The sequence below is a fragment of the Empidonax traillii genome, unplaced genomic scaffold (genome assembly GCF_003031625.1).
Source record: "Empidonax traillii isolate 1590-97213 ecotype Southwest subspecies unplaced genomic scaffold, ASM303162v1 scaffold2257:size30270, whole genome shotgun sequence".
NCBI lineage: Eukaryota > Metazoa > Chordata > Aves > Passeriformes > Tyrannidae > Empidonax > Empidonax traillii.
This window is the reverse complement of record NW_020957450.1, coordinates 7,825-22,807: the sequence shown is the minus strand read 5'-3', so window position 1 is coordinate 22,807 and position 14,983 is coordinate 7,825. Positions and strand designations below refer to the sequence as shown.

The following is a 14,983-nucleotide window of genomic DNA, read 5'->3' as shown; positions in this document are numbered from 1 at the left end:
TTGCTTTTTATTAAAGGGAAAGTGAGCCCCCACAGCCAGGATAATTAGTGTACTGCCAGAATCCCTGACAGGATCTACAGGGACGTGCAAAACAAATGGAGGTTCCTGCTCCTCTGCACGACCAGGATTTATCTTGGATACACCCCTGGATGCAATGCCATGGGACATGCATTTAAAGCCATTCTTCCAGTCAGAAAACAGGATCTAAAGAGGCCAGTATAGGAGTTGGCAGATCAACCACTGGTATTTGCTATGGAAATTCTATATAAAAAGCTGGCCAGGCTCCCAATTTCCATTATACAAACCCCCAAGTATCCAGTTCCTATCCAGCACTCAGTGGCTGTACTGTACCTTGTGTTTGCAATTCTCTCCCTCCATTCTTCTGAGAGGAAGTCACCTCTTTCCAGCTTAAAAACAGACAAAGAACACAAAAACACACACAGAGAGGAGTTAATGTTGTTCCCTTCTCCTCTGGAGAGGGACAAAGGTGCTGTGCCAGCTCCCTGATCCCACAGCAAAGCAAGTTTTTGGGGGGAGTACAGAGGGGGTGAACCCAGGCAGGGCTGGCTCTGCTCAATCCTCAGATCCCAGGGGTGCCTCCCTCCCTGCTCCCAGCCAGGGATACCCCGGGAAGGGTCTCTGGGAATCCTCAGTGCCTGTGATCCCTGCAGATTCCACAGCTGGTCACCAAGTGGCTTGGGGAGCTGAGCAAAGGCTGGGAACAGCTCCTGCTTGGGAACCCAAACCCAGGCTCTGGTTGAGCCCAACACCTGATTTCCTGGGGTGCTAAATATAAATCCTGGCTGCTCCCACCACTCCAGAGGTGGAAATGGAGGAACAGAAAGGGCTGATTTGGAAAGAAACCCAGCTCTGACTCCAGTGACCTGGGCAGCCCTCTCTGATGGCACCACAGCAACTCCCAGGTCAAAGCTTTCCCCACATGAACGTTTTCCCAGGGCTGTTTTTTGGAACCCTCTGCTATGCCACAGCTTGGGGGAGGATGATAAGAGGAGGAGAGGGAACAATGAGATGCAGCTCTGTAATTAATGACAATTGACACCCTTTGAAGGGCTGAGGTGATGGTTTATCCCAGAACATCCAAGCAGTGACAGTGGCTGCTCAGGATTCTTTCCCTGCCCAGATTTCTGTGCAGTGACAGCTCAGGAGTGCCAGCACTGCAGTGCAGACACTGAGACAACCCCCACACCCCCCTGGCTGAGCTGGGGACTGTCCCAGGGAAGCACCAGAACCCCCTCAGAGCCACAGACCTGGCTGTGCCACCACGAGGGACAAAGCCACGGGTGCCAAGAGCGGTGGGGCTGCTCCCATGGGGAAAGGAGGGATAAAAACACACCAAAAAAAAAAAAGTCTAAATGTCCACAAGGGGGCTGAGAACAAGTGAATATCGAGGGCTTTCAGGGAAGAGATCAGGAACTTTGTCTAGAGCTTCAAGTGTTAAGAGAGACCAAACACACCAAAAAGAGCAGGTTAGAGCAACACAAATGAGTCAGAAGAACCTGCTCCACCAAACAGCTGGGGCTGAAATGAGATTAAAACTAGAATTAAGGCCTGCTGGGAGGGGATGCACCTTTGACATCCCTGCTCCAGTGAAAACAAAGGACATGCTGGAGGCTGAACTCTGAGATCTGACCCCACAAGATCCTGCTGGGCAGGGGCAGAATCCAAACCAGGAACTCAGGGCAGCATCACTTCTGAGGTGAGGGGTTCTTATTGCCTCATCTATGGAAGCATTTTTCCCTGGAGTTCTATATGTGAATGGATCCTTTCCCTAGATGAATTTTGGAGAGATAATTTTGCCTCCAAGTCTTGCAGTAAACAGTTCCATGGCTGAGTAACCAAGACACAGTCGAAGAAAACCCACATGACAGGCGACTGTATTTATTTTACAACTCTTCCTGCAAGTCAGCTCCTCCCTGGCATCCTCCACACCACCGCTTTCCTCAGGTCTCCACAGGGTTTTCAAACACTAACAGGGGAAAGAAAAACATCTGAGAAGCCAGGAAGGCCAATCCTGAGGCCACAAGTCTGAAAGGGAACAAAGGAACCAGCGTAACACGAACCGATCCTGAACTGCTAAAGCTCCACATAAAGGTCTTGAAATCCAACCCAAGTGGCTGTTGGGCTTTCCCTGGATCCAGTTTCCCTGTGTGTTTGCCCTGCCTGTGTGGTTTAGAGGAGCATTTATAACCCAAATCTCCCTGTTTAACTTGATCTCGCCCGTGGAGGATGAACATTTGCAAGCCAGAGCCATTTAACAATTCAAATGAAGCACAGCCCTGCTCAGACACATCTATTTTTGTGTGCCACTGCTTCCCCAGCTCATGCTTAGGGAAAAAAATCTCAGCAGGAAAAACGCTGGAGTACAGAAATAACCAGATGGTCAACTGGGGCTGGGAGAAAATGGGTTATTTTTCTTATTTTTCCCCTCTGGAAGCAAGGCAGTGATTCCTGCTCCCCTCAGAGCCAGGCCAGAGTTACCTGACCATGAGGCAGTGATCAATAAAAGACTCCCAAAAAGCAGGAAAGCAGCTCCTTCCCCATCAACTGGCACAGGGAATCCAACAAAACTCCCCCAAAATCCCAGAGGGCTCAGAGGTTCACAGAGATTTTGAGAGTGAGACGAGAACTGGGGAGGAAAATGCAGCTGCATTAACCCCAGGGCCCGGGAGGGTCATCCAGGGAGAAGGTGACACTTCCACCCCAATCTCTCCACCTCTTCCCGTGTCCCCACCCCCCTCCTGCTCCTCCCTCTCTCTTGGAAACTTAATCTCCTTAGTGAATAATGAATGGAAGGGACCATCTGTAAGGCAGGTATTTTCATCTGATTAGACAATGCAGGAGATGCTTTCTCTAACAGGATAATTAGCTCAGCAAAATCACCCCCAGAGCTGCACTGCTGCTAAATTTAGAAGGCAAACCAGGTTTTTATTCAGGGCGGTTTTTTGTTTGTTTGGTTGGGGTTTTTTTCCAGCCAGAAATACACCCAACAGCATCTGGAATGGGATGAGAAGCAGCAGGTCAGAAGCAGCCAGAGGTAGAGGGCAGGAATTTGGGAAGGTCAGGCCTGGAGGGAGGGCTGGGATCTCACCCAGGGCTGGACTGGGGAGGCTCTGTGTGCCTGAGCAGCCGTAAATTCACGGGCAGGATGGTTCTTGTTCCCTGCAAACACCCAGCTCCCAAATCCCAGCCCTTGCTGCCTGGAAAAGTACACTGGGTTATTTTTAGGCCCCTGTTCTCTTCCAAAATAACTGCAGGCCTGGAGCCAAGCCTCCCAAAACGTGGCACCGTTTCAAAGCCACGGGAGGGTGAGGGGGGGGATGTTGGGAGGGTTTTTCAAAGCCCAGCCCAGCGAATTTCCCGCTGAAATGGGACCTTCAGGAACACCTGGAGGGAACAGCTGAGCCCTCCTGAGCTGCAGGTCCTGGGGGAAATGCAGGTTTAAGGTCCAGCCTCCTCCCCAAATCACTGCTTTTGCTCAGATTTCCAGGGAAAACAGCCAGCCAGACACCCCAAACCCAGCCTGAGGTGAGGCTGGAAGTTCCCAAAGCCAGGTCTGCACTGATTTAGGCACTAAAAGGGAGTTGGTGATCTCTGGGGGGTCCTCCCAGCTCAGCAGGATTCACCTCCAGGGCTTCCCCACGAGCCAGAGGTGTCCACCCATCCAAAATCCCTCAGCTTTAGCAAAGCTGAGCTGTGTCTCCTGCCCTTGGTTTGAAGATTATTGTCACCTGCTGCTAAAACAGGGATTTTATGGGGCAGGGCAGGAATTCTGTAATAACAATTTTGTTATAACAACCAAACCCACGCCCTCAGCAGAGCCCAAAGGGAGAAAATCTTCCCCCTCACAAGGGCACAACAGGTTGTAGGCACTGAGGACACCCCAAAAACGCCCTCCAAGGGGGCCCCAGGCAGAGAAAAAGCACTTTCTGCCACACAGCAGCCTCAGCCCCCTGCCCCAGATACCTGAGATGGCTCTGATTTTGAGGCCACAGGAGGATATTTAGAGTCAGGGACCATGAAAACTCATCTGCCTCTTAATTGTGAAGGCAGGTTTTAATTTGGGGGCTGCACATGTGCAGAATTCCCCAAGAAGGGCTCTTTAATTAGTCAGGCCTAACGACCTTCCCAAAGTCTCCTGCTTCCTTCAGACCTGTTTCCTTGAAAAGAAAAGGGGGGAAGGAGTTAATTCTGGAAACTTCTCAGCTCCATGGGAGGGAAAATGAGAAGATAAAAGGAGCAGGGACACAAAGTGAGACGAGTCAGAAGTGGGACATTCCAGTCCAGAACATTCCAGAAAGCTGAAGGAGATGATGATGATGATGATGTAAAGCTCTAAGGAAGGAGGATTCCCCCTGACTCCAGGAGACCAGCAGAGAATGGGATTTCCCCTAACTGAGCAGGAATTGGACACCCACAACCAGGAATCAGACACCCAGAACCCTGCACGTGAGGCTGCCAATCTGATATGGAAACATTGCTCCAGGGAGAGGGTTTGTCCTGGGGCTGTTGACAAAATAGGATGGAAATACAGGTGGGCAATCAGGGTTTATTTTAGGTGTCATCACTGGACTTTGCTCTGTCCAAGCTCAGAACTTGCAGCAGCAACAAGAACGAGCCAGGAAGTGAATTTGAAGGCTTGCAGAGCAATTTAATGAGCAGCAGCTCATTGCCCTTCTCTTTAACTCTTTTCAAACACAATTTTATTGCTTTGGAGAGCTTTTTTTTTTTTTTGGGGGGGGGGTTTGATTTCTTTACAGTCCTATCAATTTTCTTTTTACAGTAATCTGAAAAAAAACCCTGTTGGTCGGATTTGGGGCAGGTCACAAAAACATAACAAGGTTGGGGCAGCTCCTTGGATTACTGCAAGGGGCAAAAAGGCCACAAAATATTCCTGGCACGTTTTGAGGCTGGAGAAGGGAGGGAAGAACTACAGGGAAAAATCCCTGCCCCAGTAAGAAGGAACTGCACAAACCCAGCCCTGCTGAAGCGACACGGCAGCTCCTCAGGGGCAAACCCAAAAATTCCACTTGTATTGGAAAATTATAACTCTGCTGGGCTTTTGGCTGTTAAAATAATCTAAAACCCTGCAGGCCCAACCCCAGTTTCTATTTTCCCACCACCCTCCATGTTCAGCCAGAGCTGCAGGTGGGATTTGAGACTCTTCCCACTGAACTCCTGCCAAGCTCCCTCCCCTCCTCCACCACTCGATCCTTCCCAAAATATTGAGTTTTCATCCCACTGCCTCGAACACTGGAGTGGGATTCACCAGCTGATGACAGACTTATTTCAAATTTGGGCTTATTTTTGGAGTTCTGGGAGCATTTTGCAGGGACAAAGTTGTTTTCCAGGAGGATAAGGAGGCCAGGCTTTCAATTCTGTGCTCTCCAGCTGCATTATGAGACAAGTTTGCTCTGTTTAATGAGTCACCTACAGCAGATGCTGCTGAGGAGCTGCTAAAGAAAATAAACTGGGATGTCTGATGAATAAAAAGTAAATAAAATCTGCCCTGTGTGTCTGCAAGTAAAAAAAAAAATCAAAAGCTGTGTTCAAGCATCACTCCAAGCGACAAGAAACCAATTTTCCTGAAGACAAAGTGTTTTAACTCTTCCCCAAAAATAAAACCCAGACTGTACATTCAGGGGAGATTTTTACTCCAAACCCTGCAGAAAAACAGAGTCAGAAAAAACAAAGAACCTGGCAAAAATAAGCAGCTTTGTTCCAACACAGCCCCAGACTCTGCCACTGGGAAGGCTCCATCTGGAAATGGTGCCCGGGACAAGCAACGTGCTTCCAGGATTTTCTATCCCAGCTCCTCTCCTGCTCCTTGAATTCCCCAGCATCCTCAGGAACAGCTCCTTTCATGTCCTGCCAGCTGGGTGACACAATGGAAAAAATGCCATGTGGGCCAGTGGAGGAGCAGGAAAGGGTTCCCACTCCCCTCAGCTGCCCTGGGGAGGGAATCATTCCATCCAGGGAATTCCAGGGAGAAAGTGCTCAGAGGGCAGGTGGGACCGGCACCTTTCCAGTTTTCCTGTTTCCCAAAGGCAGAGCTGGAACGGGTTTTCCTACAAGATGAGCCCTCTGAAGGATCCCAGCAGCCAAAAGAACTGAGGGGGGGAAGAAAGGCTGGGAAAACTGGGAATTCCCACCCTGCTGGAACACTCAGGTCAACGGGGTTCACAGCATTTCCAAACCAGGGGGTTCCTGCTGAACGTGTATTTCCTGTTGGACATGCATTTCCCATCACTTCCCAGGGATTCTGAATGTATTCCCAGGTTTTCTTAATGAAAATTAAAGAGGAGGAGAAAGGGAAAAGGGGAAGGAATGGCACAGGACAGTGGGGATGGATTTGACACTCTCATTCCACAGGGCAAAACATCCACAAAGATGAAGTAACACGGGGAGGGAGGGAAAGAATTCCAGAATTCCAACAGCTGTCCCTGTCCCCAGGGAGGGAGGTGCCCTGTGATGCCCCACTGATTGCTCCTGATCCAGCTACATCCTCAGGGCACCCAATTCCAAGCCTTTCCAAAGCAGAATTAACCACCCCAACAGCCTTCCTGAGCCTCCCACTGCTCCTGGAGCTTCCTGCTCCAACCTCCAGCCAGAATTTCAATCCCTGCCATCCCACCCCCCCCCCCAAAACCCCCTGTCCCAGTTTTCCACACCTGCCCCTGCCTGGGAAGCAAAGCTCCAGCTTTTGTTCCTACCAGGACACCCCAGGAACCCAAGGAGGAGCTGCCACTTCCAACAGTCCCTCCAGCAAAACCCCCAATCCATGGAGAGAGGGGGGAAAAGAAAAGGGAAAGGAGGTTTAAGGCCAACAGAAGACACGTGGCAGCCCCACTTAAAATGACATTTTAGGAGGACAAAAATCTCCCAAGAGTGGAAAGACCTGGAAGTGGTTCCAACAACACCACATAACACATCAAGCAAGAAAGAGACGGTTTGGAAAAACCAGGAGGGAGGGAAGAGCCAGGGAGCAGCTGTGGTGACACTGCTGGTGGCTGGGGAAAGGCTGGACAGGACTCTCCAAGCTGGACACCAGCAGGATTTTACTCACTGTGTATTCTGCGTGTTTTTTCCCATACCACTTCATCCACTTCCTGAACTCCCTGTCCATGGTCTGCAAGAGGGAGGAAAAATAATAAAAAAAAAAAACAGCTGTTGGGACATCTCCTGTTTGCAAACCCACCCAGGGAAGGGAGGCCCAGCTCTGTCAGGGCTCCCTGACCCCCAGGACTCCTGGCTGGTGGGGTTTTTGGGTTTTTTGCCATTAACATTCCAAGGACAAGGCAGACAAACAGCTCCTGCTGTTTGTTAAAAAAAAAAACCCAAATTTTTGCAAGTCTGAGGTGGAATCTTCATCCCTGCCCCTTTTCCTGGGAGTTCCACTGCCCAGCACTAAAAATGGCAGAGCCTTAATCAGCTCCTGAGCTTCCCACATAATCCCCCAGGGACAGGGAGGAGGCAGCACAGCCCGAGCCCTGAGAGCAAAGGGACACCCAGGATACAGCCAGGTCTGCTGGGGGCAGGGGGAGGGCCAGGAAGCAGCAGCCAAAGGATTCCCATTCCCACAGAAACCAGGGATGCCCCAAAACTGCATCCAAGGGTTTGGGAGTGATGGAATCCTTCACTCCAGGGCTGCAGAGGATGGAAGGCTCTTACTGGCACCAGTTTTCTCTTGCCTAAATGGAGGAGAAAGGAACCAAATCCCCCAGTATCCAGAGATCTCAGTGCCTGGAATGTCCCCACCAGCACAATTCCAGCTGGCCCAGAGCAGGGCAGGCTCTGGAGGGGAACCAGGGGCAGCTCCACTGCTAAAAAAACAGCTGGAAAATGCAACTCAGGTGTCTTGGAAGGCTGGGGAAAAAAAAAAAAAAAACCAAACCAAAACCCTCCTATCTTTAGGGTTTGGCCCAAAGGAGCTAAGGGAGAGGGTCCCTCTCTGGAGACACATCCCTGTGTCACCTGCTCCAGGGGGGGTTGGAGTGGGTGATCCCCAGAGCTCCCTCCCAACCCAAACCACTCCACGATGCTTTGAGAGGAGACCAGCAGGAATTCTGACTTCCCTGACAGCTCAGGGGTGGTGGAGACCTCCATCAGCAGGTCAGCAAAGGCTTGTGTTGACAGATGTGCTTTAAAAACCTCTTCCCAAAGCTTTCCAAAGCTCAGCAGGACAACTCAGAAATCCTCCGGATCTCCTCCCGCTGCACAACTGCATTTTTATTTATTTTTGGAGACAACTTCACTAAAACAAGCCCACAGCACTCTTCAGCTGAAGCTTTTCAAAGCCATCTGCATCAATTATCAACTATCATGGTGCCCAGAGAGGTGTTGGCACTGCCAATCTGAATCAGAAAGTTAATCCAAGCCCTGCCACGAAGGTTTGGGGGGAAAGCTGGGCCCTGACAGGGGCAGAGGAGCTGCACTCAGGCAGCTTCACACCCTCTGACACTGCAGCAGCTGCTGGGTTCTTAAATCTGCCAGGATTTAACCAGAATAATGCAGAATATCCACAGGAAACACTCCTGAAGCTGGAGATACCCCAGCAGTCAACACTCCTAACTCTGTCTGGGGGTGGTTTTTCTGTTTGCTGTTTCCACTGAAGCCACGAAGGGGTGTTGGTGAGAGGGAGAACTCCCCTTTAATGCTGATCTTAAAGTTTAACAGCAAACCCAGAGGGGATTCCAGGCCTTGCAGGTGCTCCCTGATGAGACCAGGACGCTCCCACAGGGGGGCTGCAGAGCTGGAAACTTCCCCTGGGCCATGGCAGGGGGAACAGGATGGATTTTGGATCCTTGTCTGATCCTCCTCCTCACTGTGCTGATGCCTTTTTGCCCTCACCACAGAGAGGGAGGATCAAGGAGCTTTACTCTTGCCCTCCCTCCATGAGGTGTCATTTTGCAGCCTGCACAGGTTGAGTCAGAGTGTTTTGCCAATACAGAGGGATAAAGTGTCTGCTCAGGCACTGAGGCAAGAAAACCTCTCATGGTTAGGCCTGACTGACCTTTCCTGTTTGCTTGTGGCCTTCCAGGTGTGCCTTGGAACTCGTTATCTTTGTGTGTCCCACTGGCACACAACGAGAAGTGTAAAGAAACCTGACCAATATCAGAGAAACACGGGATGGTTTGGGTTGGGAGGGACCTTAAAGATCATTTAGTCCCACCCCCTGCCACGGGCAGGGACACCTTCCACCAGCCCAGGGTGCTCCTTTGATCCAACCTGGCCTTGGACACTCCCAGGGATCCAGGGGCAGCCACAGCTGCTCTGGGCAACCTGTGCCAGGGCCTGCCCACCCTTAGAGTAAATAATTTCTTCTTAATATCTAATCTAAACCTGCCCTCCTTCAGGTTCAGCCCATTTTCTCCATTCAGGTGCCTCCTGAGCAGTTCTGAACCAGACACCCAACAAAGGCCTCATCAACGAGCCCCTGGTGATTTTACAACTAATGAGCCCCTGATGGATTAATAACTAAGCTGAACTTCAGCTCAAGACACCACAAAGTGGCACCATCACCACCACCACCACAGGCAGAACCACAGGCGGCCTTTAAAATACGTGAGAACCATTTCCCTGCTGAATTAATTGCTGGATCTGCTGTGGCCTCTGGAGGTTCTGTCAGAACCCACTCCACACCCACTCACCTCAGCATACTTGGCTGGAATGTCGGCCTTCTCCACTCCATAGTGATGTTTGCAGTTGGTGGCTGCAGCCACTTGAAGCACCACCTGCCCCACACCTGCAGGGGGGAAAAAAAAAAACCAAACTGAGAGCAAGTTTCAGCAGAAAGCACTGCAAGGGGAGGTGAGAGTTGTCGGAGCAGAGGGCAGCAGGAGAAGAGCAGATGAACTGTGGGGCTGGGCTGCTTTAACTCCCGGTGTCTGACATTCCCACACGGAGGTTCTGTGATCCCTGAAGTCATTCCCACCTCCCAAGTGCAGCTCAGCCTCAAGGTGAGCAATAAAATTAATACTTTTAGCTGCTATCATCATAAATTATCTAATATTTGAGCCTGCAGCACCACAGGGCTTCAGATATGACCTTCTTTACCCTTCCTGAACAATTTATTTTTTTTTTTTTAATTCCAGATGGAAAACAGTTTGTCAGATGTGATGCCTTTCTCAATGTCTCATCTGAACATCAGGAAATTTCAGACAGCAGTCCCACTGAGGGAGGAAATGGAGGTGAAAAAAGAAAAATCACTGAAGATGTCTTAAGGTTTTTGGGGGCAGGACAGGGGAAATGCACTCCTGCATTTAAATTTAAAACATATTTTTAAAAAATGTTTTTCCCCCCACAAGTCCTGTATCACACCAGCAACAAAACCCAAAAACATACTTGACTTAAACCTTTACAGCACATCCAGTAAGAAGGGAAATTCTTATTATTTGCTCCTTTCCTGCCCTGAACCAGATTTGCCAAGAAAAAGAACAGCAAGTTCTTACTCAGTGTCTCTGTTCCTCGAGTCAGACCTGGTTTCCTCACCAATCAGAAACACCTTTTCCCTTTCAAAACTCCAACCTGTGGCACTTGAGGGTTGGATTTCGTGGGGTGTCCCCAAGACAACTGTTGAAATGAACCATAAAATCTTCTCTGACACCCTGACAAGTTAAGTCAGAGGCAAAAATCTACTTCATTTTTGGATCCCACACCGAGTGTTTCAGGTGAGAAGGGTCAAGGAATCCCCTTTTCAGGTAAGGAGGACTTTAAATCCACTGAAAACAGATGAACCCCCGGGAATGCTACTTTATTTTCCCAGCACCATTTTTAACACTGTTTCTTTCTCAGTGTATCCACCAACAGCAACAGAAACCAAGGGTTGTGTAACAATTTATTCAATTTGAAATGATATTTCAGCCCCATAGAGAGCGTTGAGGCATCTGGTGGGTCCATTTAATCCTGTCAGAAAAAACAGGGGGGATTATTTAGAAAAGATGCTTATCCTGCAAGGCAATCCTTAGGCCTGGCTTATCCTGCATGACAATCTTCACTCCTGCTTCACTTCTGAAATAAAAATTTGCGCTGATATTTCAGCCCCCTCAGAGAACATCTGGGGCATCGTGGTGGGTCATTTTAATCCCATCAGAAAAAGCAGGGGGATTATCCAGAAGAGATGTTTACCCCGCAGGGCAACCCTGGGGCCTGGTTTGGCCTGCAAGGTAACTCTTAGGCCTGGTTTAAGTAAAGGAAGGGGGAAAAGCAGGGAACAAGAAGAGGAAAAGAAGCGGCAGCTCAACTCACCGCTGCCCAAGTCGACGAACAGATCGTCCTCTGTCATCTTGATCTCATCGATCATCTGGGCCACCAGGTCAAAGGAGGTTTCCCCATAGACCTCTGGGGAGAAGGGCTCGTAGTTGTTGAGTTTCTCGGGGTCGGTGACCGAGTGGTTGTAGACCTGCTGCAGGATGTGCCGGAGCAGCCCGTTGGAGGGACGCGTGTTCAGCTTCATGGGCTGCGTCGTCCCCTTCCACTGCAGGGAACACAGGGACAAGTGGGAACCCAGGCTGGGGATGGCACAACGAGGGGAAATCCCCTCCCAGTACCTCTCCCAGCGGGGCTGGAGCTGCTTCTTTAAGGTCAGAATGGTCCTGATGTGAGGGCTGAGCCCCTCTGCTCTGGAGCCAGGCTGGGACAGCTGGGGGGGTCACCTGGAGAATGGAAGGATCCAGGGAGACCTGAGAGCCCCTGGCAGGGCCTAAAGGGGCTCTAAGAGAGTTTGGACAAGGGATGGAGGGACAGGACACAGGGAATGGCTTCACAAAGGGCAGGGAGAGATGGGAGATTGGGAAGGGATTGTTCCCTGGGAGGGTGGGCAGGCCCTGGCACAGGTTGCCCAGAGCAGCTGTGGCTGCCCCTGGATCCCTGGAAGTGTCCAAGGCCAGGTTGGATCAAAGGAGCAACCTGGGCTGGTGGAAGGTGTCCCTGCCCTTGGCAGGGGGTGGAACAAGATGACCTTTAGGGTCCCTCCCACCCCAAACTATGACAGTAAAGGCAAACACAACCCCAGCTCTGGGCACTTTGTCACCTCACTGAGGGGTCTCTCCAGGTCTGCCGGGAACAGGTGGCAAAGGGGCAATTCAAGAGATGCAAAACCCCAGAGGCAACGTAAAGCACTGAATGAGGCTGAGAAGGTGCAGAGTTTGCTCCCTGATTTTCTATTTACTGCTCCTCATCGAGCTGATACCGAGAGTGTGTCAACACAGGAGCAGTTGGATTCTGCCCCGGGAGCTGTCAGATGGGAGGGGTCAGATGTACTCAAACAGGGAGTGGCAGGAAGGAGATGGAAATCAAGCTTCCTTTCTTCCTCAGGGAAAAAAAAAACCTGTCCTAAGCATAAAAGTTGTTCAGTCTTAAAAATGTTTACCTCCCCTCCTTTTGATAAAAACAAAACAAAAAGGAGCAAGTCATGAACATTCCTCTGTTGGGGTTCAGATGGAACTGCAGAGGCTGAATAGTTTGTACTGTTCAGCAATTAACCAACACACACATGAATCTGAACAAGCACAGGTTTTAGGGAGCTGTAGGCCCACAAAATGAAGGAAATCCTGGAAAAAGGACTTTTTGCCATAATACTGCACACCTCAAATAACTCCCATAAGCACAGCAGAGGAAAACAAAAAAAAAAATCCACCTATACTTCCAAATTCAACAGAACAGTGACATTATTCACTGTTCATGTTTTGCTTCCTCCAGTTCAACCTTTTATGGGGTAGGAGAAGCAGAAAGCTCATTAACTTGGTCTGAGCCAGAGATCCCACGGAACAGAGAGGCTGAACTGTGTGGCAAGGAAATTCCTGAGGCATGGATCACTTCCACAGCACACAGGGGACTCCATATGGATTATTTAAGTACCCATAAGCCACAGATTTCCCCACACAGAAGTCAATCCATGCAAGAAATCCCTGTGAAGCATCTCCATGTTAAAACACAGAGAAGCCTTTTCTTCCCCCTAAAGATAACTCAGCTCCTCCCAGGTGCCCAAATAACAATGCCAGAAGTGCACAATAACCACCAACAGTTTGGGAACAAAAAGTGGGGTTTAACTGCTTTTCTCCCCGATTGCCAACTCCTGACTGCCCAGGTGTGATGAAGAAAATGAGTTTAACATCAAGGCAAGCCCCCAAAAGGATGGGAGTGCTGGATTTGGGTGATGTTAGCACAGTAACTGTGAGCGTGTCCCAGCTTTCTGGTGTTATTCACCCTGTGTGAGCTCAGAGCAGGCAGACAGGAAGGATGGCAGGGCTGCAGTTGAACACCTACCAACTGGTGGATGCTGTCGATGGCTCGGTTGTACTTGTCACACAGTCTCTGCATGCTCTCAAAGCTGGGGGAGGAAAAGAAAACACACAAGGTCAGCAGCTCAAACAGGCAGGTTTGAACCACAGAATCCCCTGAGTTGGGAGGGACCCACGAGGACCACCCTGGGAGGGACCCACAGGCATCCAGTCCAGCTGCTGAGCCCAAACCCCTCTTTTCCCACCATTAATAATTCACTTTATTCTGGCCAGACGTCTGTTTGGTCGAGTTAGATGTCCAAATTTACTCATTTCTCAGCCACAAATTACTCATCACACCACCACAGTTCTCTTTCTGACTCTCCCTGCTGGCCTGCACCAAGTGTGAGTCTCCCAAGTGCGTCCTCACAAAAGATTTCGGTGTTCCCGTGTTTGGTACGACAAGAATATTTCTGTAATGCAGAGCAAAAATACCCAAACCACATGAAAAGGTCACCAGCTGAACTGAAGGATGTTGGTAAAGTTGTAAGGCTGCAAAATATGCTTACAGTAGTAACTAAAGGTACAACCTTAAGCTTTCCTGTCTTCTTGCTTACTCTAAGTGGGAGTTTAGGGTTTGTTTCTCTCAGAAGATGCACTGATTTAAGACTTTGTTTCCTTTAAAAAAAATTCCCCAGCAGATCAGGAGTACATGACAAATAATATCAGTATCTTTATTCTAAGTCATGCTTTGAGTTCAGCCCATTTTCTCTTAATTGGAGTTCTGTATTCTCAGAGTCATCACCTCTTTTCCACGTTCTCAGCTGCACTGAAACTTAAACAGACCTGGTAATTTTTCCCTTTTTTTTTTTTTCCATCATAATCAATCCTGAGACAAGCAGATGCTTCTCTAGAAATTAATTCTGGCTTTGAAAATGCAGACAGAGCCAGGGCACAACCTAAAATGTGCCCCAGCAGGAAAGCACAGGGATTGCTCCACGGGCTGCTCGGGATTACGGTCAGTCCAGGCAGATGCCTTAATGACAGAGGGCTGAGAGGATTAAACAAATTCATCTGTGGCCAGGGAAGAGAAGATATTCCAGGGAACATTATCCATTACATAATCAGACCCACAAAGCAGCAGCAGAACCAATCCAAGGAGTTCTGGGGTGACACAGTTAAACCACGGCCACTGCCAAGGCTGGGGAGGGGAGGGGGGACCAGGGGACAGCCAAAGGGACACCTGAGCCTCTTGTGATCCTCAGAGCCACCACACACCTCTCCCAGGAGTCCTGGCCATTCCAGCCCCAGCTTCCAGCTGCCTGTTTCCATGCTGGGACAAAGCAAGAGGATTTGGGCAGCACAGTGTGTGCATTCCCTCCCCATCCTCAGATTGCTCCCCCTGCTACCACTCATTTTTCTGGCAGTTTTTTTTTTTAAAAGGAAATAAAACTAATAAAAAAAAAAAAAAAAAGACTGAAACCATAAGCAAAATTCCAGGTTTATGGCTTCCTGGAGAAGCTGCAGGAAGGTGAGTGGGATGTGACTCTGGGGAACAGAGGGGTTTTCCCTGTTATTCAGTTTTGCTGCCAACCTCACTGATGGTCCTCAGCTGAACACGCCCAGGGAGGATGCCAGGACTATAAAATTACAGCAGTGCAGCCACTGGGAGTAATCCACAAATCCAAATTAATGCATTTGATGACAAGGGAGGCTCAACCCGGATTTCTCCCTTTGAATTTCTC

General features: G+C 49.6%; 1 protein-coding gene across 1 annotated transcript in view; it reads right to left on the bottom strand.

Moving 5' to 3' along the window:
• The window catches only part of LOC114071752 (histone-lysine N-methyltransferase, H3 lysine-79 specific-like), a 25,486-nt gene that overhangs the window by 6,747 nt on the left and 3,756 nt on the right, over positions 1-14,983 (bottom strand). Inside the window, exons 3-7 of the mRNA XM_027909609.1 lie at positions 13,285-13,348; positions 11,266-11,494; positions 9,669-9,763; positions 7,085-7,147; positions 352-407 (exon numbers count right to left, since the gene is read on the bottom strand). Coding sequence (XP_027765410.1) covers positions 352-407; positions 7,085-7,147; positions 9,669-9,763; positions 11,266-11,494; positions 13,285-13,348 — 507 coding nt within the window. The remainder of the gene's footprint in view (positions 1-351; positions 408-7,084; positions 7,148-9,668; positions 9,764-11,265; positions 11,495-13,284; positions 13,349-14,983) is intronic.